The sequence below is a fragment of the Limanda limanda genome, chromosome 2 (assembly GCF_963576545.1).
Source record: "Limanda limanda chromosome 2, fLimLim1.1, whole genome shotgun sequence".
Classification (NCBI taxonomy): Eukaryota; Metazoa; Chordata; class Actinopteri; order Pleuronectiformes; family Pleuronectidae; genus Limanda; species Limanda limanda.
The window spans coordinates 6,386,559-6,408,127 of record NC_083637.1 but is presented as its reverse complement, the minus strand read 5'-3'; the positions used below and the strand labels follow the sequence as shown (position 1 = coordinate 6,408,127).

General features: G+C 42.9%; 1 protein-coding gene across 1 annotated transcript in view; it reads right to left on the bottom strand.

The window, feature by feature from the left end:
- Positions 1-21,569, bottom strand: part of LOC133015790 (protein sidekick-1-like) — a 159,287-nt gene that overhangs the window by 104,307 nt on the left and 33,411 nt on the right. The window contains exon 5 of the mRNA XM_061083067.1: positions 20,563-20,696. Coding sequence (XP_060939050.1) covers positions 20,563-20,696 — 134 coding nt within the window. The remainder of the gene's footprint in view (positions 1-20,562; positions 20,697-21,569) is intronic.

The window sequence follows — 21,569 nt, the reverse complement described above, 5'->3', positions numbered from 1 at the left end:
TGTGTGTGTGTGTGTGAGTGTGTGTGTGTGTGTGTGTGTGTGTGTGTGTGTGTGTGTGTGTGTGTGTGTGTGTGTTCCTTCACAACACAAATCCTCTGATGTTCGTGAGGTTAAATCCACTAAACCGCATTTTCCGGTAACTTTCCTCCCGTCATTGTTTTGTCTCCGATCCTTTGAAAAGCGTCGGGATCATCTCTGTGTTTACTGACGTGCGTTTCACAGCCGATAAAATATAACTGCAGCCGAACAGGTGAACACAAGCTTCCTGTTTCATGTCTACACACACAACACTCCACCGCTCAATATATAGATGAAATGAGAGTGATTTTAAAAAATACAATTCCATCTGAAAATATTAGTGTGTGTGTGTCTAAGTGTGTCTCAGCCTTGAGTATGATTTGTATTCATGAATTCACTATTGTGTATTCAGTGCCTGAAGGACCTACAAACAACCAGGTCACAGTGTCCTCTGTGTGTGCTCGCTACGATGTGTGTGTCTGTGTGTGTGTGTGTGAGTGTGTGTGTGTCTTTGCGTAGGTCTACCACAGGGAATTAGTACAGTATTTGTGTTGAGGATGTTTCTCCGTAAAGCAATCCCACATGCCATACCTGATCTTTCTGTGTGTGTGTGGTTGTGTGTGTGTGTGTGTGTGTGTGTGTGTGTGTGTGTGTGTGTGTGTGTGTGTGTGTGTGTGAAGGTGGTTGTTGCTATGTGTGTCATGTCTCACTCCTCCGGCTGAACTGTGCAGGTGCTGACCTCCCAGTCCCCAGCGGGGGGGTCACCTGTTCGCTGCAGCGCCTCCGCAGCCTCCGTGACTCAACACCTCCTCCCACCTTTCACACACACACACACAGACACACACACACACACACAGACACAACCACAACCTCAACCACATAACACACACACACACACCTGCCGGGCCTCCCTTCCTCTCTACCCTCCATCTACATACAACCAGATCCCTCAGTGATAATCTATTCTCCTGTTCGGCTTCGCCTCGTTCTCCCTCGTTCGCCCGTGCAAGTGCAAGGAGACTTTTTTTAGCAACACGTTTGAGTCGTTTCTTTCTCTCTCTCTTTCTCTCTCTCTTTTTCTCTCCACTGTTTTAAAACCAGAGTTCACCCTCAGAACCCTTACCACTCCAATTTACCCTGTCAATCTCACTCGCTCTTCCCTCTGTTCTTCTCTCTCTCTCTCTCTCACACAAATGTAACACTCCAATTTCCAGCCCCGACACATTCACAGAGACACACAAGGACTCTGGACCCCTCTACACACTCACTCGCTCTCACACACAAAGTTGTGTCCAGTGAAATAATAAGCTGACTGGAGAGTTGACCCCAGATCTCAGAGCAAATCCCTGACAGACTCCCACCATCACATCTCGTAGTCAACCAGCTTCCTCTCCTCGCACCCGGCCGTCTGGCTCACTTTGTAAATGACCAGAGCTGAGGAGAGCTTTCATTTAGACACAGTGTATAAACAGCAGCGAGCAAGGTTTACATATTAAAATGTAGATTTCATACAAGGCAACACTCTTCCTCCTCCAGGTATTTGAGCCGTGTCTTGTCTTCGGCTCAGATTCCACTTCCCCTCTGTGAAACGTGAGCTGTGGGAAGATTACATCCTGCTGCTGTCTGCCTGTCCGAACCAAACACTAGCATCGCTTGACCTTTCCAATTTACCATGTCAATCATGTCCACACACACACACACACACACACACACACACACACACACACACACACACACACACACACACACACACAGACACACACAGACACACACAGACAGATAGAATGCAGAGCCCACTCTCCCATATATATGTAGAAGTAAAAGTTGGTGTCAATCATCCTTGTTTGAATCTCAAATGTCACCAGGTTTTGACATTCTCTTTGCTCACCGCCCAAAAAAAGAAAAAGGTTAGCACACACCTGACTTTCTCCTTTTCTATTTTTTATTTCTCTCTCTCTCTCGGCAACGTCTCGTTCTTCTGGAATCAAATTCGAGCTCTCTCTTCTCCTGTTGCTCGCAATCTCTTTAGACTTGTTGGTATTTTTTCTCTGTGTCCAAAACAGATGTAGAACTCAAATCTGCACTTGAGATAAAAAGCCACCAACTCCTTGTTAAGCATTACCTCATGAGTCGAAAACAAGGAGCGAGCAAATGAACTGAGGAGAGTAAACGTGCCAGTGAGAGGGATTAAAATAAACAAGAGCCCCCGAAAAGGAAAGAGCAGAAGAACAAGGGAGTTGTAAAGAGAAACATAAAACATGAGAGTGCCATGTAATGGAAATGGAAAAAGGAGATGTTCAATTCCCACTGGGAGACTAATGGGAGGGATCTCACTTCATTTACAACTCAAAGGAGTTTTGCTTCCTCCAGTTTGTTTGGCTCTGGAACAAGTCGCTGGATTCCTACTCGTACATTCCCGTTAACGTGTTTGAAATCCAGTATCAGTAAAGATCCCCCAACTGAAAAACGCACGTCATGTGACCACTCCCCCATGTAAACACAAAGCATGTTGTTTACTCTTCTTTACGAGAAACAACAATGGTGAGAAGTACGGCGAGGGATTTATTTTGTTGGACGAACAACAAGGTGGAGATATGAATGTTTACGATATATCGTCTTCCCACTGGTAATCGAGCTGTAACTGATAAGAACCAATTAGGAAGCAAAGGCAACGTCAACATTTCCATTGTTTCTTGTTCATACTACAATGCTGATTCTCTGTTTTAAGGACTCTGGAGTATTGAGGACGATATGAGGGAACATAGCAAGAGCGATGTATTTTAGAATTAAAACATGGTCGTGTAGACGTAGCCTCAGAGAGACAGTGGACTCGGACAAAACTCGGAGGTGCTATTCGGACTTGGGTCAGTTTCCTACTGCGTGTGACTATAATCATAATTGCTACTCTGAGACTGACTCTACAAAGAGAAGAGGAGGTCTCTGATCCTGCAGGAGAAACAGCATGGAGGACAAGTCTCAGACAGAGGGAAGGTGAAGTCAAAGGTGTGCTTTGAAAAGTCAGTAAAAAATAACTTAAGTACACGTGTATTGAGTAGGGGACAGGAGGAGACACACACACACACACACACAATTATGAATGGCTCTCCTTATGAATTAACAAACGTGTGTTAGAAGTGTCTGTAATTTAGCAAGGCTTTATCAAATGAAGACGGCACCCCCCACACACTTTCGGACCGTGGTGTCTGATCAACACACAGAAGCTAATTAATAAAATGGGATCAATGTGTGTTTGTGCAAAAGTGTGAATTCAAGTGTCTGCCTCCATTGGGATCTGAAGACTTGCGTGTGTTAATGTTTGTGTTTATAGTTGTGAGAATACAAAGCATCAACGGGTTTATGAATCTCAATCATGTCAAAAATTGGGCTCAGGTCAAGTTCAGACACAAAGAAACTGAATTAACGGTTAAGCTTGGTTAGTTTTCTATCTCGTTAGGACAGATAATTGCTACTCTGAGACTCACTCTACAAAGAGAAGAGGAGGTCTCTGATCCTGCAGGAGAAACAGCATGGAGGACAAGTCTCAGACAGAGGGAAGGTGAAGTCAAAGGTGTGTTTTGGAAAGTCAGTAATATCATGTGTGTGTTCCCTGCAGCTCAGTTACCAGATGGAGAAGGAACCACGAGTGACACCAGGAGATGCATCATCGCTAAATCACGTTGCCGCAGGGTAATCCCCAATCTCCCACTCCTCCTCCATAGTCACTCCTTCCTTGTCTTCATCCCTCCATCCCTCTCTAATCGCATCTCTCTGTCCCACGGACCCAAAGCACTGTGTCTAAGAGACCCTCAGCATAACTAAACAGCCGCACATAATAAGAGGATACTGAATTTTTAAGTGGCTCCTTTAGAAACGAGTGGTTTTCTAGCAGAGCCTCCTCCGCTGCTCCCAGTGCAGCCTCTCTGCTTTTGACACAGTCCGTTCATTTACTACAGGCCAGCGGATGTAGGGACGAGGCCTGGAGGAACGGGACAGATCAATGGAGGGTTACATGTCCTGGCATTTCCTCAGGCACTTCCTTGAAGGCTAAGACACTCGCTCACAAACTCACAGTCTTTGGAGCAGAATAAAAACATCAATACTGTACTAAGACTTTACTGATGCCCTTTGGGGAAACTCCCTTGAAGAAGCTGATGCTGTGTGTTCCAGCAGTTCACTGAGTGTTCTTACTTATTCTTATTATCTACTTCTTCCTGCAGTCAGGACACATTTCATGTGACAACTGTCAGAGATATATGGAAACTTCTCTTTCCTGAGTCAAAATTAGTGAAAACTAAATGGATTTTGGATGCATCAAGAGTGTGATTGTTGCCACAAAATCCTTTTTGGAGCCAGATATGGATTTTTCGGAGTCTGATGCTGTCACAGTTATTTTAGGGATTCAAACATTTCAGACATCAATATATGTGCAGATATACATATACAAAAAAAATGAATTCCTAAGATATAGTTATCATTTTCTTAAGACAAATAAATGTAACTGAGGCTTAACATTTTACTGTTTGATCATAAAATTTACTATGAATAACCATAATTAAATATATATGTATGTAACTCTTATTGAGAACATATTTTTGCCCAATACTGATAAATCGGTCAGGCTCCACATCCTTTATAAACCAACCCTTCAGAATACAACATGAAACGATGCAGAATACACTGGCAAAAAAACATAATGCTATTACTATTACTGTCATATTAACCATATACAAAAAATGCACTTTACAAATACAATCTAAATACGATAAACTAAGATAATCCTTTACTGGTTGTCAATTTGCCAGTTATCTCTTGGCCATGATTGGTTCACAACCTGCCGGTGGTAAGGTCGACGCTTGTTTATTGTTTTGTTACATTTCATATAAACTAAGATGCCAGTGCATTTAAATTAGCTTCTTAATCTATTTATATCATTTCAAAACCATTTAGGATCCATTCATCTCACCTAGTGAAACTGACACTGGAACATCTAACACACATGGAAACCAAGACAACATGAGACTTGTGCGATTGTTGTTTTCTAAAAGCGTCTTTAGTCTAAATGTTGCATCAGATCTCAATTTAATTACATTCCGTTCACTTCAACAACAACACAGTGAGGCCTGTGTATTCCAGCTCAGTGGGTAACAGGACAGTTCAATTAACTTCACTGTGAAGACAAGACGCACACGGAGCCCATCACACTGACACGGGGGCAATAAATCACCCAGAGCCCAGGACTTCAAGGTCTGTGTTACAGGGGAGAAGAATATCTCTGAGATTATTTGTCCCGCAATGATTTATAGCGCCTCCGGTAGGCTAATAATAGAATTGCTGATAGAATAATTGAAACGTACGAAAGACAGGACACTGAGACACACACGGAGACAAATGTTACAAACACATTTGTTCTTTGCAGCCAGGAAAGAGAACACAACCGAGTGAGAACAGACTACAACATGCTTGGCAATAGTTTGCATCAATATTTGCAGGGATTAGGCTACTGACTATTTCCTGAGAGAAAAGGATAAACCATTGTAATGTGTGTCAAAGTCTATCATGTGAGAAATGACACAAAATGTTAGATTTATCACACGAAAAACACAAATCCCCAAAATAGGAAGCTTTATATAAGCTAATAATCTCCAAATAATTAAGAAATAAAAACAAATGATAAAAATTAAAAGGTTATTTTATGGCACCATTTTGTTTACAACTTGTTTTACTGACTTCAAGTTGCCAGGAAATAAGCTGTGGCTGGTTATGGACCATCTGCAGCTCTGATGTGGTTTTTAAATCAGGCCAATGCCTCAAAGGAGCTGATTATATTCACAAGATTAATGTCAGTTGTTGCTCACTCACATAATCTCTTTGTTTTCTTCTAAGAACTGAATAAACGATGCCTCAAAAAAGTAAAGAACAGAATTGAGGCAACTCAGCAAATCATTTTCACAATTATCGTCGAGTATCTCACCTGCAAATGTTTTCTATTGTCAAAATTGTACTAACAACTGACACACGAATATTAAACTATGTTGCTGAAACAAAGAACAGCCGATTTCATTCTCCCAATCTCACCCACGTCCACATTTATCTGTGTTTTTCGTGCCTGTGTCTTTACGTCTGTGTTTATATTTAAAGCGATCACTCATTGGGGCGAAGAAGAGTTCAGGCCTGTGTCTGATTAATAGCTGAATAGATTGTGTGGCTCAGAGATTGATTTGTCGGGTCTGGACTTTAACAGATTCATTAGAACGGCGATAGATCTGTGAGATCTTACTGAAGCTGTTCCACCAGCTCTGGACATCACATGACTGGTAATGGACATCATTCGTCTGTCTGTTAGTCAGTCAAACACTGCTGTAATGTAAGTGTGTGTGTGTGTAATATAAACACAAACACACATCTCCCACTTTCTTTCAATCACTCCAAACAACCAGGTAGGTGGGAGGAGGGTGGAGGGGAGGAACATTGGGATGAAGAGGGAGGAAGAGAAGGGAGGAAAAACTATATTTGACATCATGTTGATCTATTCCTGTTTTCAGCATCCTCTCTCAATCTTCAACTTTTACACTCTGCCTCTTTCTTCCTCCAGATCCATCTCCATCAGCCTCAAAGCTTTTCACAGCTTCGCACTCGGGTGTTTTCTCTGATGCTCTCTGGTACCTGATCCCTCTCTGTCCTCATCTACCTTCTCTTCATTTGCACATAAACCAAGTAAAAAAACAACTTAAGTACACGTGTATTGCGTAGGGGACAGGAGGAGACACACACACACACACAATTATGTATTGCTCTCCTTATGAATTAACAAACAGGTGTTAAAAGTGTCTGTAATTTAGCAAGGCTTTATCAAATGAAGACGGCACCCCCCCACAGACTTTCGGACCGTGGTGTCAGCTAAACACACAGAAGCTAATGAATAAATTGGATCAATGTGTGAAGTCAAGTGTCTGCCTCCATTGGGATCCAAAGACTTTGACTTGTGTGTGTTAATGTTTGTGTTTATAGTTGTGAGGATACAAAGCATCACCGGGTCTATGAATCTTAATCCATGTCAAAGGGACTTCTGGTAAAAGTTAAGTTGATGTGGACAGAAGAAGAGAGGAAGAGTTCTGTGAATGGACTTGTGTTTTCTAAGGTCAAGAATAAACTGTCAGGTTCATTCAATACAACAGGTTTTGTTTGTACAGTCATTATTATGTATCTTCCCCTCTTATTGATTTTGCAGTGACGAAGATGTATCTTCATCACCGTGCAGCTCTGATGATGAATGGTAAATCTCTTAATGGTACTTGGTGGATGTATTAGAAAGAAGCACGGCAAGGATACATAACTTCAGTGCACACACACACACACACACACATAAGCAAGCTGTGCAATAAATCAACATAATGTGAGGATCGTGATGTAAAACTCTTGGAATTTACTTACTGCAATATCAATGTCTTTTTCAGGTACGTAAGGATGAGCTTATTTGAGCCTTTTACTTCAAATTAAAAGTTGAAAAATGGTTAGTGAGGATTTAAACATTAATATTGATGAAATCCACACGGCCGACTTGTAATATTCCAACTATTTTGTTTGTCTGTCTGTTATTTAGCAAGTTTACGCAGGTCAGGAGAGAACCCATTAAATAGTAGAGCAGATCCAGGGAGTGGCTCAAAACTTTATTTTACTTTAGAATAATTCATGAATCTTGACGAAACCGATCAGGCACATTTGGGAAACCAATATCTATGAGTGAGTCAATTCGTGCAGCTTGATTTGATTCAAAGGAAATGTTGTTTTGTAGTTTTTTCATAAGGAACAATGATACTGTTTGCCAGTTTTGTAGTTTTTTGAGGCAGCAAACACCCAAACTTTGACCCAGAATTTTCTATCCATTGTTTCAAATCTCAAAATGTATTTTCGTGATGGTGTGGTTGTAGGTTGCCCCACGTTTTTGTGTTAATGAATAAGAATGGCCTTGTTTACTCTGGGAAACAAGTCGTACAACACATCACAGTGACAGTGGATTTCATGAACAACCCCAGTGGGAGTACAAGGCTTGTTCTGCTTATTCAGTGAGAATTCTGAATTGAGGCAGATCATCACAAAAAGAATATATTTCATCTTTGAACGTACAATTCTAAATAAACTGCGACACCCCCACTGGTTGTACTATATATTCCAATATCTGAATTTGTCAATGTCACGTCCACCAGCTCCTTTCCTGTCTCATCTGGGTGGAGACCAGTAACACACACTCACCCATCTCTCTTTACTGGCTTCTCTCTGCCATTAAACACATTCTCCTTCCTCAGCATCTCATCAAATCTCCTATTTACCACATCCTTTATCTTTCTTCTCTTACCTCTATCCTATCTCTTCATTTCTCGTTCTCTGCACCCGCATCTATTGCTTCAAATTAACATCTGCTGACTGGCCTGCTCCACCAATAACCCATCACACCCAGCAGGAAGCGCAGACAACACAAAGGGAGAGAGTGTGTTTGCACGCGCAGTCATATTTCCTTTTGTATCGCTGGATCCTCTGAAACGTGGTTATGAAAACCCCCCTGAATGCACTGGGTGTGTGTGCTGATACAAGCTGGCAAATGAACAGCGTCTCCCGGTGGGCCGCCCGGCGTGGAGTCGTGGAGCCTCACGCTTTTTCACACAGTGATGAGTATCAAAATAAAACTGTGAACTGAGTCTGTGTGTACGAACACTGCATACAACACCAGTCCTTAGCTGGTACAAAACTGCTATTCAGAATGTTAATGATCATGCACACTCACTGATACACACTCACTGACACACACTCACAAAGAGTTTGGGGGAGGTGGCCATAAGGACAGCCGTGTGACTGGCAGGATCATTAAAACCACGAGCCCGACGCTACTTATCTGCACACTTGACACCTCATTCCGTTTCCTGTGTGTGTTTGGTGTGTGCTCGTGCATCTCATCTCCTTAAGGGAGCCGAGCCGGTGTCGGTCCACAGTATTTGTCTGGAGATGTGCATTAGTCAGCCTTGACGGTACATCAACTACATTTCCGACTGTATCCTCCGCACAGACAGCACAATATTTCATCCTCCTGCTGCTGCGTTTCTCCAGCGAAACAAACGTATCCACGCAAATTCTTCCATCTGCTTCATATTCTCACACACACACACAAACTCGAGGTTTGAGTAAGGTTCTGCCTCTACACCACTGAACATTAATTAAAACATAAGTTGTCTGGTAACTTTAACCTCCGTGCTCCTCCTGTCTCCAATAAAATCAAGGGCTGAATTTATGCAAGAAGCAGACTGAGGTGAATCAACCTCCATTCGTGGGTCAGACAAACTGCCACTGGCTGTTACTAAGCAAACCTGTGACTTGAAAAAGTTAGCAAGTATGTTTAAGTTTACTTTTAAGAGTAACAATCTGATGGTCAATAAATTATCCTGCTTTAGCTGACTATCTGAAATCTGTGGCTGTTAATCATCAGACATGTTTTAACCCATCAGTCCAGACTGACCTTGGTACGAGAGCTGATTTACATCCTGGACAAGTCATCAGCCAATCAGAGGGCAGACGTACAGAGACCAACAACCAATCATCGAATCACCCTTACACCAATCTGCATGAACACAGTCTGAGGGAGGAGGAGAACCCAGAGAAATCCCATTCAGACATGAAGGGAACTCCTTGTGAAGAAACATCTTTGATGTTACCCAAAAACTAAATGAACACACTTAATCTCAGTATGTTAAGGACTAACTGTAAAGTTTTTAAAGTGTGAATTGTGTCACTTGAATGGAGCGAAGACGCCGGACTACTACCACCTCCCTTTCAACCCCTTCACTGCTCAGCGTTCACTGTTCAGAGTCAAACTTCCAGACTTTCACTGGAACCTCCTCCTCTGCTTCTCCGGCCTCTTCACCTCCACAGCCTCTGCTTGTTCATTGATTCTTCAGGAACTTGTTACATCCAGCGTCTGTGACTTTCTGCCCGTTCCATCTCCCACCGGACGCCTCGATCTCTCACCACTTCCCTTTTTGTCTATTGGTCGTTTTATTCCCCGAGCGGAGGATCTGAAGAACCCTTGAGTGGGCGTCGGCCTGGAAGATGCTGTGTCAAAGCCACGCACACGGGCATCCGTCTTAATCTGTCCCATCATGCTGTAAAACACGCTTGCAATTAAATCCATAACTGGGTGGAACGAGTTGAGCGATGCACACGCAGCCACACACAGCGATGCACACTTCTTGTACTTCTTGAGTTTCCTGTCCGTCCCTCCATCACTCCATCCCTCTGTCTGTACACCGGGGTTTTAATTATAGAACCACAGAGAAGCCTCATTAGACTGAGTGGGGAAGTGAGAAGGGACCGGGAGAGACAGAAATGAGGGGAGACAAAGGTAACAGACGGGGAAGTGAGATGGAGATCAGCAGAGAGACGTCTGATCCCCCCCGCCCGCTGCTGAAAGATTGAATATAATAACTCCAGACACAACCAGTTTGTAGCAGGAATTAATCAAAGCAGCGATTCATTAGCGAAGTCCTTTTAACAAAACCACAGAGGATTAAGGGCCTATTTGTCTGATCGTGCATGTGTGTTCCACATCTGTAGACTTCAAATTACCAGACTCACGACACAAAAGAGATCATTGTAAACCTAATGAGTCCTCAGCCAAGGTTAGATCTTTCAAAGTGACGCGCCAGGCCGAAGATACAAGGTATAGATATATAACCATTCTAGAAAAAGAGACTCAATCATACTGGTACACGCTCTTCAAGGTTTACATGCAATTTAATGCACCGCTGATTCTGTGAAGTGACCTTCACGATGGTGATCTACATAACCAGCGTTAAGACGACTTGAATCCAGGCTTCCTACGCAACCTCAATTATGAAGAGTCGAGAGTTTCTTCACACCGAACAAAAGATTATACAACTATTAAACACATTCAGAATATCTGACATTGGATCTGACAATTCAAATGTTCTAACTTGATGCTGCATTAAAGAAGGAAAGTTGGATGAAGCAACACACACACACACACACTGTTGCTTTAATGCATAAATATTTAACGTTTAATCCATTTTAGTTTAGCAGCAACTGACAAAAAGGTTAATTTCTGTAATGAACCACAACCAGAACTCTCCACCACCAAGTTAATGCATCCGGCCCCAGATGGTCACAGAATGAGGAGCTGATGCTGTCCAGTTATTTGGTGAGTGAGCGTTCACACACACTGCAGCGTCTGTGCTGCTTGGGTCTGGCTCCAAACTGTAGTTTCAACAGTACAAGTTTAAATCAGGTTTTTCTGCTGCAAGTGCTGGATCTGCCCGGTCTAAACCAACAGCTTGCACAAATAACAGGAGCAGAGTAAGTTTCGGAGGTTGCTGAATGCTGCTTGTTGTTTTCACTTAAACTCTCCAGCACAGTCCCAGCGGGGGGGCATGAAGGCTGCTGAACTGATCAGAGTCCAGGGTTCAGTGGAGCCACTGAAACCAGGCTTTGGGTTAAGAGCCCAGAAAAAACAAGTTATTTAGATATTTGGTTTAGAAATTCTCTTTAAAATTGTAATTTCTAATATTTTAAATGTCTTTACTTTGCTCGATTACAAGTGCGAAACCCAAATAGGGCGACAGAGCCGTCTCTCCCCGACTCATTGGAGACTGCATTGACCCGCCCACCTTCAAAACATTACTCCAACTAATTGCAAATGATTAATTATACATCTAGTTATTTTATTTTCTGTTTTTAAAGCATGTAAAGTCTCTTTGAGCATCGTTAAATGAATCAAATATAAAATAAAAATAGAAGTAGTAGCAACAAAAAAATGCAAAAACAATTGAATATTTTAAATACTTTAGAAATATTGATATGAATTAATCAAATATCCAAAAAGTTGCAGATAAGATATGTGCTGATCCACTAAATACTAAATTGACAAATTGTTTTAACACTTAACGTGTCCATAAGGTACAAATGGGAATTTAAATTTTTTTTTTTTACAGATTGCTCCTTTAAGGCTCTCATCACTTTTTCAATCAATTTTCAAACAAAAACCTATTTTCCTTTCTTCATTCAGCTCCTGAGTGTCAACAAACGCATTCAGCAGCTTAATCGAGTGGTTTGTTGTTGATCGTGGTAACACAAGGATCTTCCTTGTTTCATATCTTTGGGTAAGTGCGATGTTTGTTTCTTCTATCCCAACACTTTTGAAAAATGAAATTACGATTAATCTTATCAAATCCTATGTTTTTTCTGATCGGCTGCAGTTTAGCACCCAGCGAAAAATAAATGATATACAGTAACTAAAAGGAAAATAAAAACATCTTCGCATATCTATAAAATCTTTGAGCCATTTTATCTTGCTGTTAAATAATAATTGGCAGCTGCTTCTGAACAGTGCCATAGATTCTGCCTGTAATTAATTAAGAGCAGTCATCTGAGAGGGAAGGAGAAAGATTTTGTGTCAGCGCTCAGCGCTCGCACCTGTGCTCCTGTCAGGAGCACAGGTGCGAGTTTATACACAGTTTTCAATTTGGCATTTGTTTTATTTTTATGGGTCACGAGCCCAAAAAAAACCATCTGAGAGTCTCGCTGCTCCTCGGGTCTCGTGGCGTTCGCTTCTCACTGGTTTGACTAGAAACTCCAGGGACGTTTTCCCTGTCAAACACTGGAGCTGCAGACTAGAGAGCAAACTGTGACACACACGTTGTGTTGCCATGTGGGTGAGAGGGTTTCTGAGGTTCCTTAACCGAAGAGATGGAACCTCAGGCGTGAGGAGTATCTCATTTTAAACAATAATACAAACTAAATTTGAAGTTGATCAGATGAAAGCCATAAATGCAAAATAGCAGGCTTCCTGTTGTGTTTTTCCAATTGCACCTAAATACCATTTTGTTTGTCTGGTCATGATACACCTGTATATTGATTTTTGTGAAGACCGGTCAATGTGAACACGTTCCAGGGGTTTCGGGGGGGCACCGTTGAGCCATTTTGTGACGCCTATTGAAAATTCCTCCAGAATACGAACATTTTCAACACTTTCTAACTTTCTGCAAATTTTGGTAAGAATTTGAGCATGGGAAAGCCCTCAAAAAGCCAATTCATTTGCCTGAATAATAATAATAATAATAATCCTTACAATTTCAATAGGGCCTCACCTGACCTTTGATGTCAGTGCTCGGGTCCTAATGACGTGACTCAATTAAAGGGTGACCTCCACCGTGACCAGAATGAAACGTCCTTGGAACACAGTTAAAAACATTTTTGACGATGCTAGTCCACATGTTTAGAACATCTGTAACAGATCTGGTTGTTTGTAGCCATTTTAACGAGGAGTTGTTACATGTTATATTTTTAAAGCCTGTCGGGACACAGTGCAGCAGAATGATATCAACACATCGTCATGCAGTCGACACCTTGATCACATCGCGACAGCTGCAGTGCTGCACACAACCTGACAACACACAGGACTCTTTATGTTGGAGCTTTCAAATGATGCAATAACACACACACACACACACACACACACAAAACATGCATGCACACAAACCACAGATTCCACAACACACTCTCTCTCCAGGGAAACTAAAATACCTCCAATTAGACGCGCCGCAGAACAACTGGGATGGGACCTGGAGCAAGCACACACACACACACACACACACACACACACACACACACACACACACACACACACACACACACACACACACACACACACACACACAGACACACACACACACACACACACACACACACACACACACACACAAACACACTTGCACACAAACATCGGCAGCGGGCTCTCATTTAAGAGTCAGTGATGTGGAACGGAAACATCTGGAGGGGAGGGAAGATGATTAGAGAACGAACTAAATGAAACAAAGACACACGCGCGCGCAAAATATTAACACAAATGTCGTCGCCACACAAACGGAAAACTGAAAACCGGTTACGGTGTCTAACGAATACTTAAAACTATGTAAAAGATTTTGAAAAAGAGTAGTAACCTGTGTGTCATGGGCCAAACGTATGCTGTTTGAATGTTCCAAAACACACACTAATATCTGCTTCTACATCAGATCCCCGGAGTGTGTGTGTGTGACAGCGTGTGAGTGTGTCTGGGTTGTGCTGAGGTCAGCTGAGTCAGACGCTACATGAGTCTGAGTCTCGGCTCCTGAACAAAGGCCACTCGGTCACTTCCCGGGGCCGTTGGGGGGGCGGCAGGGGGGAGCCAAAGGATAAACGGGACAAACTGGGGATGTAGAAGTGGCGGAGACCCGGGAAAAGGACAGGGGGCGTAATCAAACTCAGACAGACTCTCGTCCAATCACCAGGCCGAGGTAATCAAACTCAGACTAACCACACCCTCCTCCAGGCAGACATACGATGATTAGGGTTATGAAAGGACATTTCATATCTCTAACAAAGTATTTATGAACTGGGAGCTGATGCGTCCTGCTCAGCTCTGGATACAGTTCTTGCAGATATAAATGCAGCAGAATCCAATTTACAATACAAATCAACGCTGTGCAGAACTATGAAGCTGCAAAGCCGAGTCGGAGACAATTTCAAACAACCTCTTCAAACTTCCTTGTCTTATTTCTGGAAGCAGGAGTTTGGTTCGACTTCAGCCGGTACACGCAGTAATTACAGAGCTGTTCTGTGTGGAGCATTTTAAAGATTTTATTCATGGAGCTCCGTTGGCTCGTCAGGGACAGAGAGACTCAGCCTGTGAGGATCTTCTGAGGTTGTGGAGGGAGCTTTGTTAAGTCGGAGAAATGAGACATCTTGTTACGTACTGGATATTTGAAAGATGTGAGCGTTTACGAGGCGGCAAGGGTCCGACGAAAAAGAGGAAGCCATGAATAACATTTAGGGACTTAAAGTCAGGACATCTCGGCCTCGACAGCTCGGACTTTTATAAAGTCTGTGTCTTACAAGTCGCCGAACTTTAAGGAAGTGAGAAACAAAACTGCTGGATCACTCTTTTAGAAGGGAGCACTCTGCACGCTGGGCTTCTATGTACGGACGTATTACTCAAAGCTATTTTCTGAAAGCTCAGCAATCATTAATAGGCGTGACATTACTGTCTTCTCTTTAGAAAAAGATAAAGGCAGCTGATCAACTATTGAGCCCAGAGCTGAGATTGCATTTTAAGTCCTCGCAGTTATTATATCAGCATTTATGCGGCCGACACATTCCCCTTCCCACTCGTTCTTTTCTTATCCTGTCTTCTGTTCCCTCTTCTCCTGTCTACCCTGCGTGACCCCCCTCCTCCTCTTGTTTCATCTGTGAGATCCATACACGTCGGATTATATTTATCACGCTTCCACTTCTTTATCTCGGTGAGTCTAATGGCTCCAGCCGTTTTGTCTCCTTTCTTTATTCTGTAAAGTGCTCGTCTTTGATGGTGCCCAGCTCGTCTTTCTGGGCGTGCATCTTTTACATGCGTGTGCATTTGCATGTCTGTGTGCTTTCGTGTGTGTGTGTGTGTGTGTGTGTGTGTGTGTGTGTGTGTGTGTGTGTGTGTGTGTGTGTGTGTCTCTGTGTGTGTGTGTGTGAGTCTCCCTCCTGCGAGTGCTCTCTTTGGGGATATTTTGCCGCTGTAATGGACTGAAGTACAAATCTACAAAGGCCTCCACCGCTGTGAACTGGAGAGAAGCTCAGAGACACGCAGACACTCAACAAGGGAACCCCCCCCCCCCCTGCTGCTCTGACTGACAGGCCGAGCGTGTGCGTGGTAAAGAGAGAGAAAAGAGAACGAGCGGGAAATTATGTCAGGTACGCATGGAGCTTAATTAATTTGAGGAGGGATCCTCATCTCCTGTCGCTAACAGAAAGACCCTGAGGCCGTTAGAATTCTGTTTCTCTCTAATGTAAAAACACACACGTGCACACACACACGCACACACACACACACACACACACACACACACACACACACACACACACACACACACACACACACACACACACACACACACACACACACACACACACACACACACACACACAGGGATTAAATGACCAGCACCCTGCTCCTCGAGTCCTCTCTCCCTGGAGTTGCTGCGTTGATGAGATTCCCTGCACTGACTTGATATTCACACGCCTTGAAAAACCCAGTTATTATCGACCTCCAATATTCAAAATCCAACTTCTGTCCAATCAGCAGCCGGTTCAGTCTGACCGTGGGGGGGGAGTGGAAACGTCTCGTGGAACCGACTCGCTGTCGGCCGTGATAAAAAGCCCCAGGAGCTGTTTATTTTACAGGCGGGCTGTACTTCCAGTGATTACAGTGTGTGACCTCTCACCAAGCGGCTGAGCTGCTATCAATTGTGGCTGCTCCGGCTCAACCACGGATGACAGTTAGTGCTTTTTATTTTCGGCCGTATATGTGCCACACTTACAGGATAGTGGTCGGGGGGACATGCAGATAATGGATATGTCAAGTAGGCGGGTCATGTAACTCTACGGGTGTCACTTCTCTGAGCTGGTTCAAGCTGTGAGGATCAACCCCCAAGATTCAATTTATACCTAAATATTAACGCCTGACTCGTATCCAGGTTGTATCTCTGAATCTATTCATGTTAGATATTGATGTCTCCACTGCGATCAGATCTCTCATCCTCCTCTGATATGTGTTTGTTCCAAAGAAGAAGAAGAAGAATAAAAGCAGATAGAGAGACTTCACTTCACTTCCTTCCAAGTTTCCCTGGTGATCCAAGCAATAGTTTATGTGTGTCCTCCTTTGTGGTGGTAATGAAAAGCATATATAACTAATGTAAAGGGATCAACCCCAAGATTCAATTTATACCTAAATTTTAACGCCTGACTCGTATCCAGGTTGTATCTTTGAATCTATTCATGTTAGAATCATAAATTATTTAGATATTGATGTCTCCAGTGCGATCAGATCTCCCACATCCGAAATGTGTTTGTTCCAAAAAAGAAGTAGAAGAATAAAAGCAGATAGAGAGACTTCACTTCACATCCTTCCAAGTTTCCCTGGTGATCCAAGCAATAGTTTTTGTGTGTCCCTCCTTTGTGGTGGTAATGAAAAGCATATATAACTAATGTGTGAATGGCTAAATGCACTTTAAAGCACTTAGTCCGTATACACAATTTACTTTCATGTGCTCGATCCATTTGGAATCGGATCAGCGGCGTCAGCTCTTCACACCAGGTGTAAGTGTTCACTGTGAAGTGTGTGGTTGTGTTGCTGGAAAGAAAACAGACAGAGACATTTCCCCCTCAGACGTTCTTCTATCTAACAGGTCGTATCCTGATCTGCACCCATGACTCACTTCATCCCTGTCTCTCTTCTCTCTCTCTCTCTCTACCAATCCTACTTCTTACTTGTTCCTCTTTGTTGTGCACAACGTCTGAATCAAAGTGCGAAAGAGGAGAATAGGAAGTAGGTATCTCATTTAGTCGGCGGAATTTATGAAAAGAAAGACAAGATTTTTTAGGAATAGGAAATGTGACTGACAGCTACGAACTTCAGTCGTCTGATCCTGCACCGGCTGCTTAATGGGATAAAAAGAAAAACATGAAAGAGAGGAGACCGGAAACAGAGGAGGGAGGAGGTGGAGAAAAAATACACACAAAAGAGGAGGTAGGGAAGAACAAGAACACAATTTGCTCAAGTTCATTCACATATTTACTCGCGTCATTTAACCTCCTGAACCTCTCGTCACTTCAGTTCACTTTAATCTAATCTCATTTGCACAAAATTAATTCCTCTTTTCCCTTTAAATTTCCTGCCAGAAAAAACCTTGGCAGATCCTGATCATTAGATCCACACTGTAGCTGTGATTCTATCTGAGGAGAGAATGATTTAGAAAAACCCAAACTATCGATACAGACATATTTTCAGGTCAAATTCATCATCTACTGTTCAATTTTCCTTACCCGAGTCCGGCCTGGCAAAAAATAATGTGTATTGAGTGATATAACCAATATGACTGACTCATAAAGATGATCCATAACCACAGCAAGTGAAGACTGATCCAGAAAACCAGACAATAAGAGAAAGAGAGTCTTGTTTCTCTTTTATATTCCATCCTTTCTTATTTTTTATATCGTTTGTATTTAATTCATCTTTCCTCGTTTCCTCCCAAAGCCTCAATAACAAATAACTGAATCAGATCTGCTGTTTTATAGCAAAGGTTATTTACCCAAGAAATGTTTATTGTACACAACACTAAATGATAAACAGACACACACACTCACACACACACAGGCTGACGTTTATGGCCGAAGTCTGATCAGCTGAACCTAACTATACCCTTACCATTCCTAAAAAACGCCCAAGGGAGCACTCTACCCTGACAGCTCTAACAAGGTGCTGTGCGTATATTTATGTGATTGTGTGGGTCTGTGTAAGTGTGTCTGTGTAGGTGTGTGTGTGTGTGTGTGTGTGTGTGTGTGTGTGTGTGTGTGTGTGTGTGTGTGTGTGTGTGTGTGTGTGTGTGTGTGTGTGTGTGTGTGTGTCTGTGTGTCTGTGTGTGTGTGTGACAAAGGATACCAAAGGATACAACCCTGTAAAAAGAATCTAATTAAAACACTATAGAGCCACAAGGGACAGGCCGCTCCCTCCCTCTCTCATTTAACTACAGTGAACACTTCAGCTGAAAGACTGTTCGAGTGAGCGCTCTGTCCTCCGGCCTCCGAGGAGACACCACAGAGACACGGAGAAGGATCATGTGAAAAGGTGATTCACGGATTGAGGAGGTGATAGAGGCTGAAACACAGAGGGAGAGAAACACATTCACCAAAAAACCCCTTCGCCATTATTAGCTTCTTTGTGTCATTTGTTAATATTCACTGGCATAAAAATGAGTGGAAACTTGCATCCTTTTAAACTCTGTTATATAATAAACAGCCGACAGTGTCTGGGACGGGACTGTTGCTCTGGATATGGTTTACAGCTACTTATTAATTTCATGTTTAAAGGGCCTGTTGTTGGAGAGATGGAAGGACTTCTGCAGACTGACTGAAGAAACCACACATAAAATAATGCTTCCACCAAATGGCCGAGCTGTTTCCCTCTGAGGCTTCAACCCTGCGAATGGTTTCAGAATGTCCATCGTTCTGATATGAAAGTAAACACGGAGCAGAGTTGTATCGTTCAAGTGTTGTGACATTTGGGATGAACAGGCCAGAAGAGAAGAGAAGTAGAAAAAAAGGGCAGAGTTTGTGTTAAATTGTGGATGGAGAGACACAGGAAACACAGACCAGAGAGCAAAAAAGGAGGGAAGTGACCACAGAGACGTACAAGTATCGGTATCGATCTCAGACATGTGTTGCAAACAACAAACATGAACAAAAAACTCTATTACTGAACAACTGGCAGCAGCTGGATCTGAACCACAGCTCAGCTCGGTCCTCACACACAACCTATTCATAACTGGCTCATCTACTTCCTAATCTAGTTCCTGGTTTAAAGTCGGGTTCTGAGGTGAAGAAAAATACACATAGAAATCTAAAAGTGTCACAAAGACATCAAATCTTTAAACCTCTTTGATAAATGTTTAAAACTTCAGGTCAGCAGAATTATCTTTCTGTAGCTGACAGTCGGTGTAAATGATTAACGTCAGAATATGTCGGTGCTAAAAGTTACCTGCTCTAAAGAGACAATACAATTAGGCTCCTAACAGTTTAATGCACCGTCCAAAAAGGAAGTTTATGTCCTTAGCAAAAAGAAGAATCATTTAATTGAGTTTTCTTAACGAGACGAAACAGAGCTTGATGAATCTACTTCCTAATCTAGTTCCTGGTTTTAATCTTTTAACCTCTTTAGTAATGTTTGAAACGTCAGGTCAGCAGAATTATCTTTCTGTAGCTGAGAGTTGCTTTTGCTCGTTTGAATGACAAACGTCAGATTATGTCAATGCTAACAGTTACTTGATCTAAAGTTACAATACAATTAGGCTCCTAACAGTTTAATGCACCGTCCAAAAAGGAAGTTTATGTCCTTAGCAAAAAGAAGAATCAGTTAATTGAGTTTTCTTAACGAGACAGTGTTGATTCCTCTATAACTGCATAAAGTAATTCTAGTAGATAGAATCTCCCATCTCTCATCTTTCATTTATATGACATCATTAATTCTAGTTTCTTAATCAATGGTTCAGAATCATCACTTTGTCACAGATTCAGACAAACAGGTAGTTTGTTTGAAGCATATTTGATATATATGATATATCTTTAATCCTCTGTTTGTGTGTTGTGCTGCTCGTCTCAGTTTCAAGTTCCTCCAGCAGCCCTCAGTAATTAGGCTTCATCACAAAACTGTCTTCAGAGACAACAAATAGAAAATAAATCTTTAGATTCAGATCATTAAAACCCGATTGAACCTCCACCTCAGTTCCAGCACAGATCCCTTGTGAAGCTCCTCAAAGGGTCTGAGAAGCTCCTAATGCACAATCAGTCACATTTCATTATGTGTCAGCCTCTGATGAAACAAACCGAAGCTCTGAGTGCAAACGCTAATTAGTGCGTCTGCTGGTTTCCTGCCAAACCTTTCAGATGAGTGGAAGCGTTTCTTCTTACCTGAGATGCTCAGGTACACGGCCGCACTCGTCACGTTCTCTCCCGTCATCTCGTTCACCGCCTCCACGTGGTAGCGTCCCGCGTCCGTCGCCGTGGTTGCCAGGACGACCAGCTGATTGTCCAGACTGATTGCTCTGTAGGGCGGAGACACAAGAGAACGAGGGATTAGAGAGCGAAGGAGAAAGGGAAACACGCCTCGGCCTAGTCGAGAACACAGCTCCAACTAAGACTCTGACATGAGGAGAGTATTTGGTACATGGATCGTTTAGCATTCATAAAGGGGGGGGGGTGGGGGGGGGGACACGTTGAATACAAGCATCAGGAAGGAAAGAGGATTCACGGAGCTTAAATAAATCTCTCCTCCTGTCTCAGATTGATATGTGGCTCATTTCGTGTCTCTTTCATTCTTCTGGCCGTGCTCGTCGAGTATTATCTTCTGTTCTTCCATCTTTTCACTGATCCATCCTCGTTTCCCCCCCCCGCCCGTACCCGCAGCAATCAATACAGCACAAACATACACGGTACACAACGAGACACACACACACACACACACAAACACACAAACACAACTGTCTCCCTGTCCTCACATGAGCACACGGAGATAAGAAACAATCGCTCACAAACAGACGGTGAGCTGCTGCCTTTTAAATGAGCATAATGGGAAGGAGTTGATTTTGCAGGGAGACAGTGGTGGTGAGAGAGGAGGAGAGCAGGAGGGAGACGGGGGGGGGGGAGATTTGTTACACGGGGATTTTTATGTTTTTCTGACTCGAGCAGACGGGAAGCCCAGGTTGTTTTTTAGTGACTCTGTGTTTTCACCTTGTCAGTGGACGGAAATCCCAATATTCTGACCTGAGCCTTCACTGGTTTGTGCAGAACGGACGTTGTTTCCACTCAGTTCACATTTGACCACAGAGCAGCACGACGTTTGCTCAGACCAGAATCGATGACTCTGTGCGGCAAGTCAACAAAACCCTGTGGGTCACAGCAGCGCTGCATACAACAGG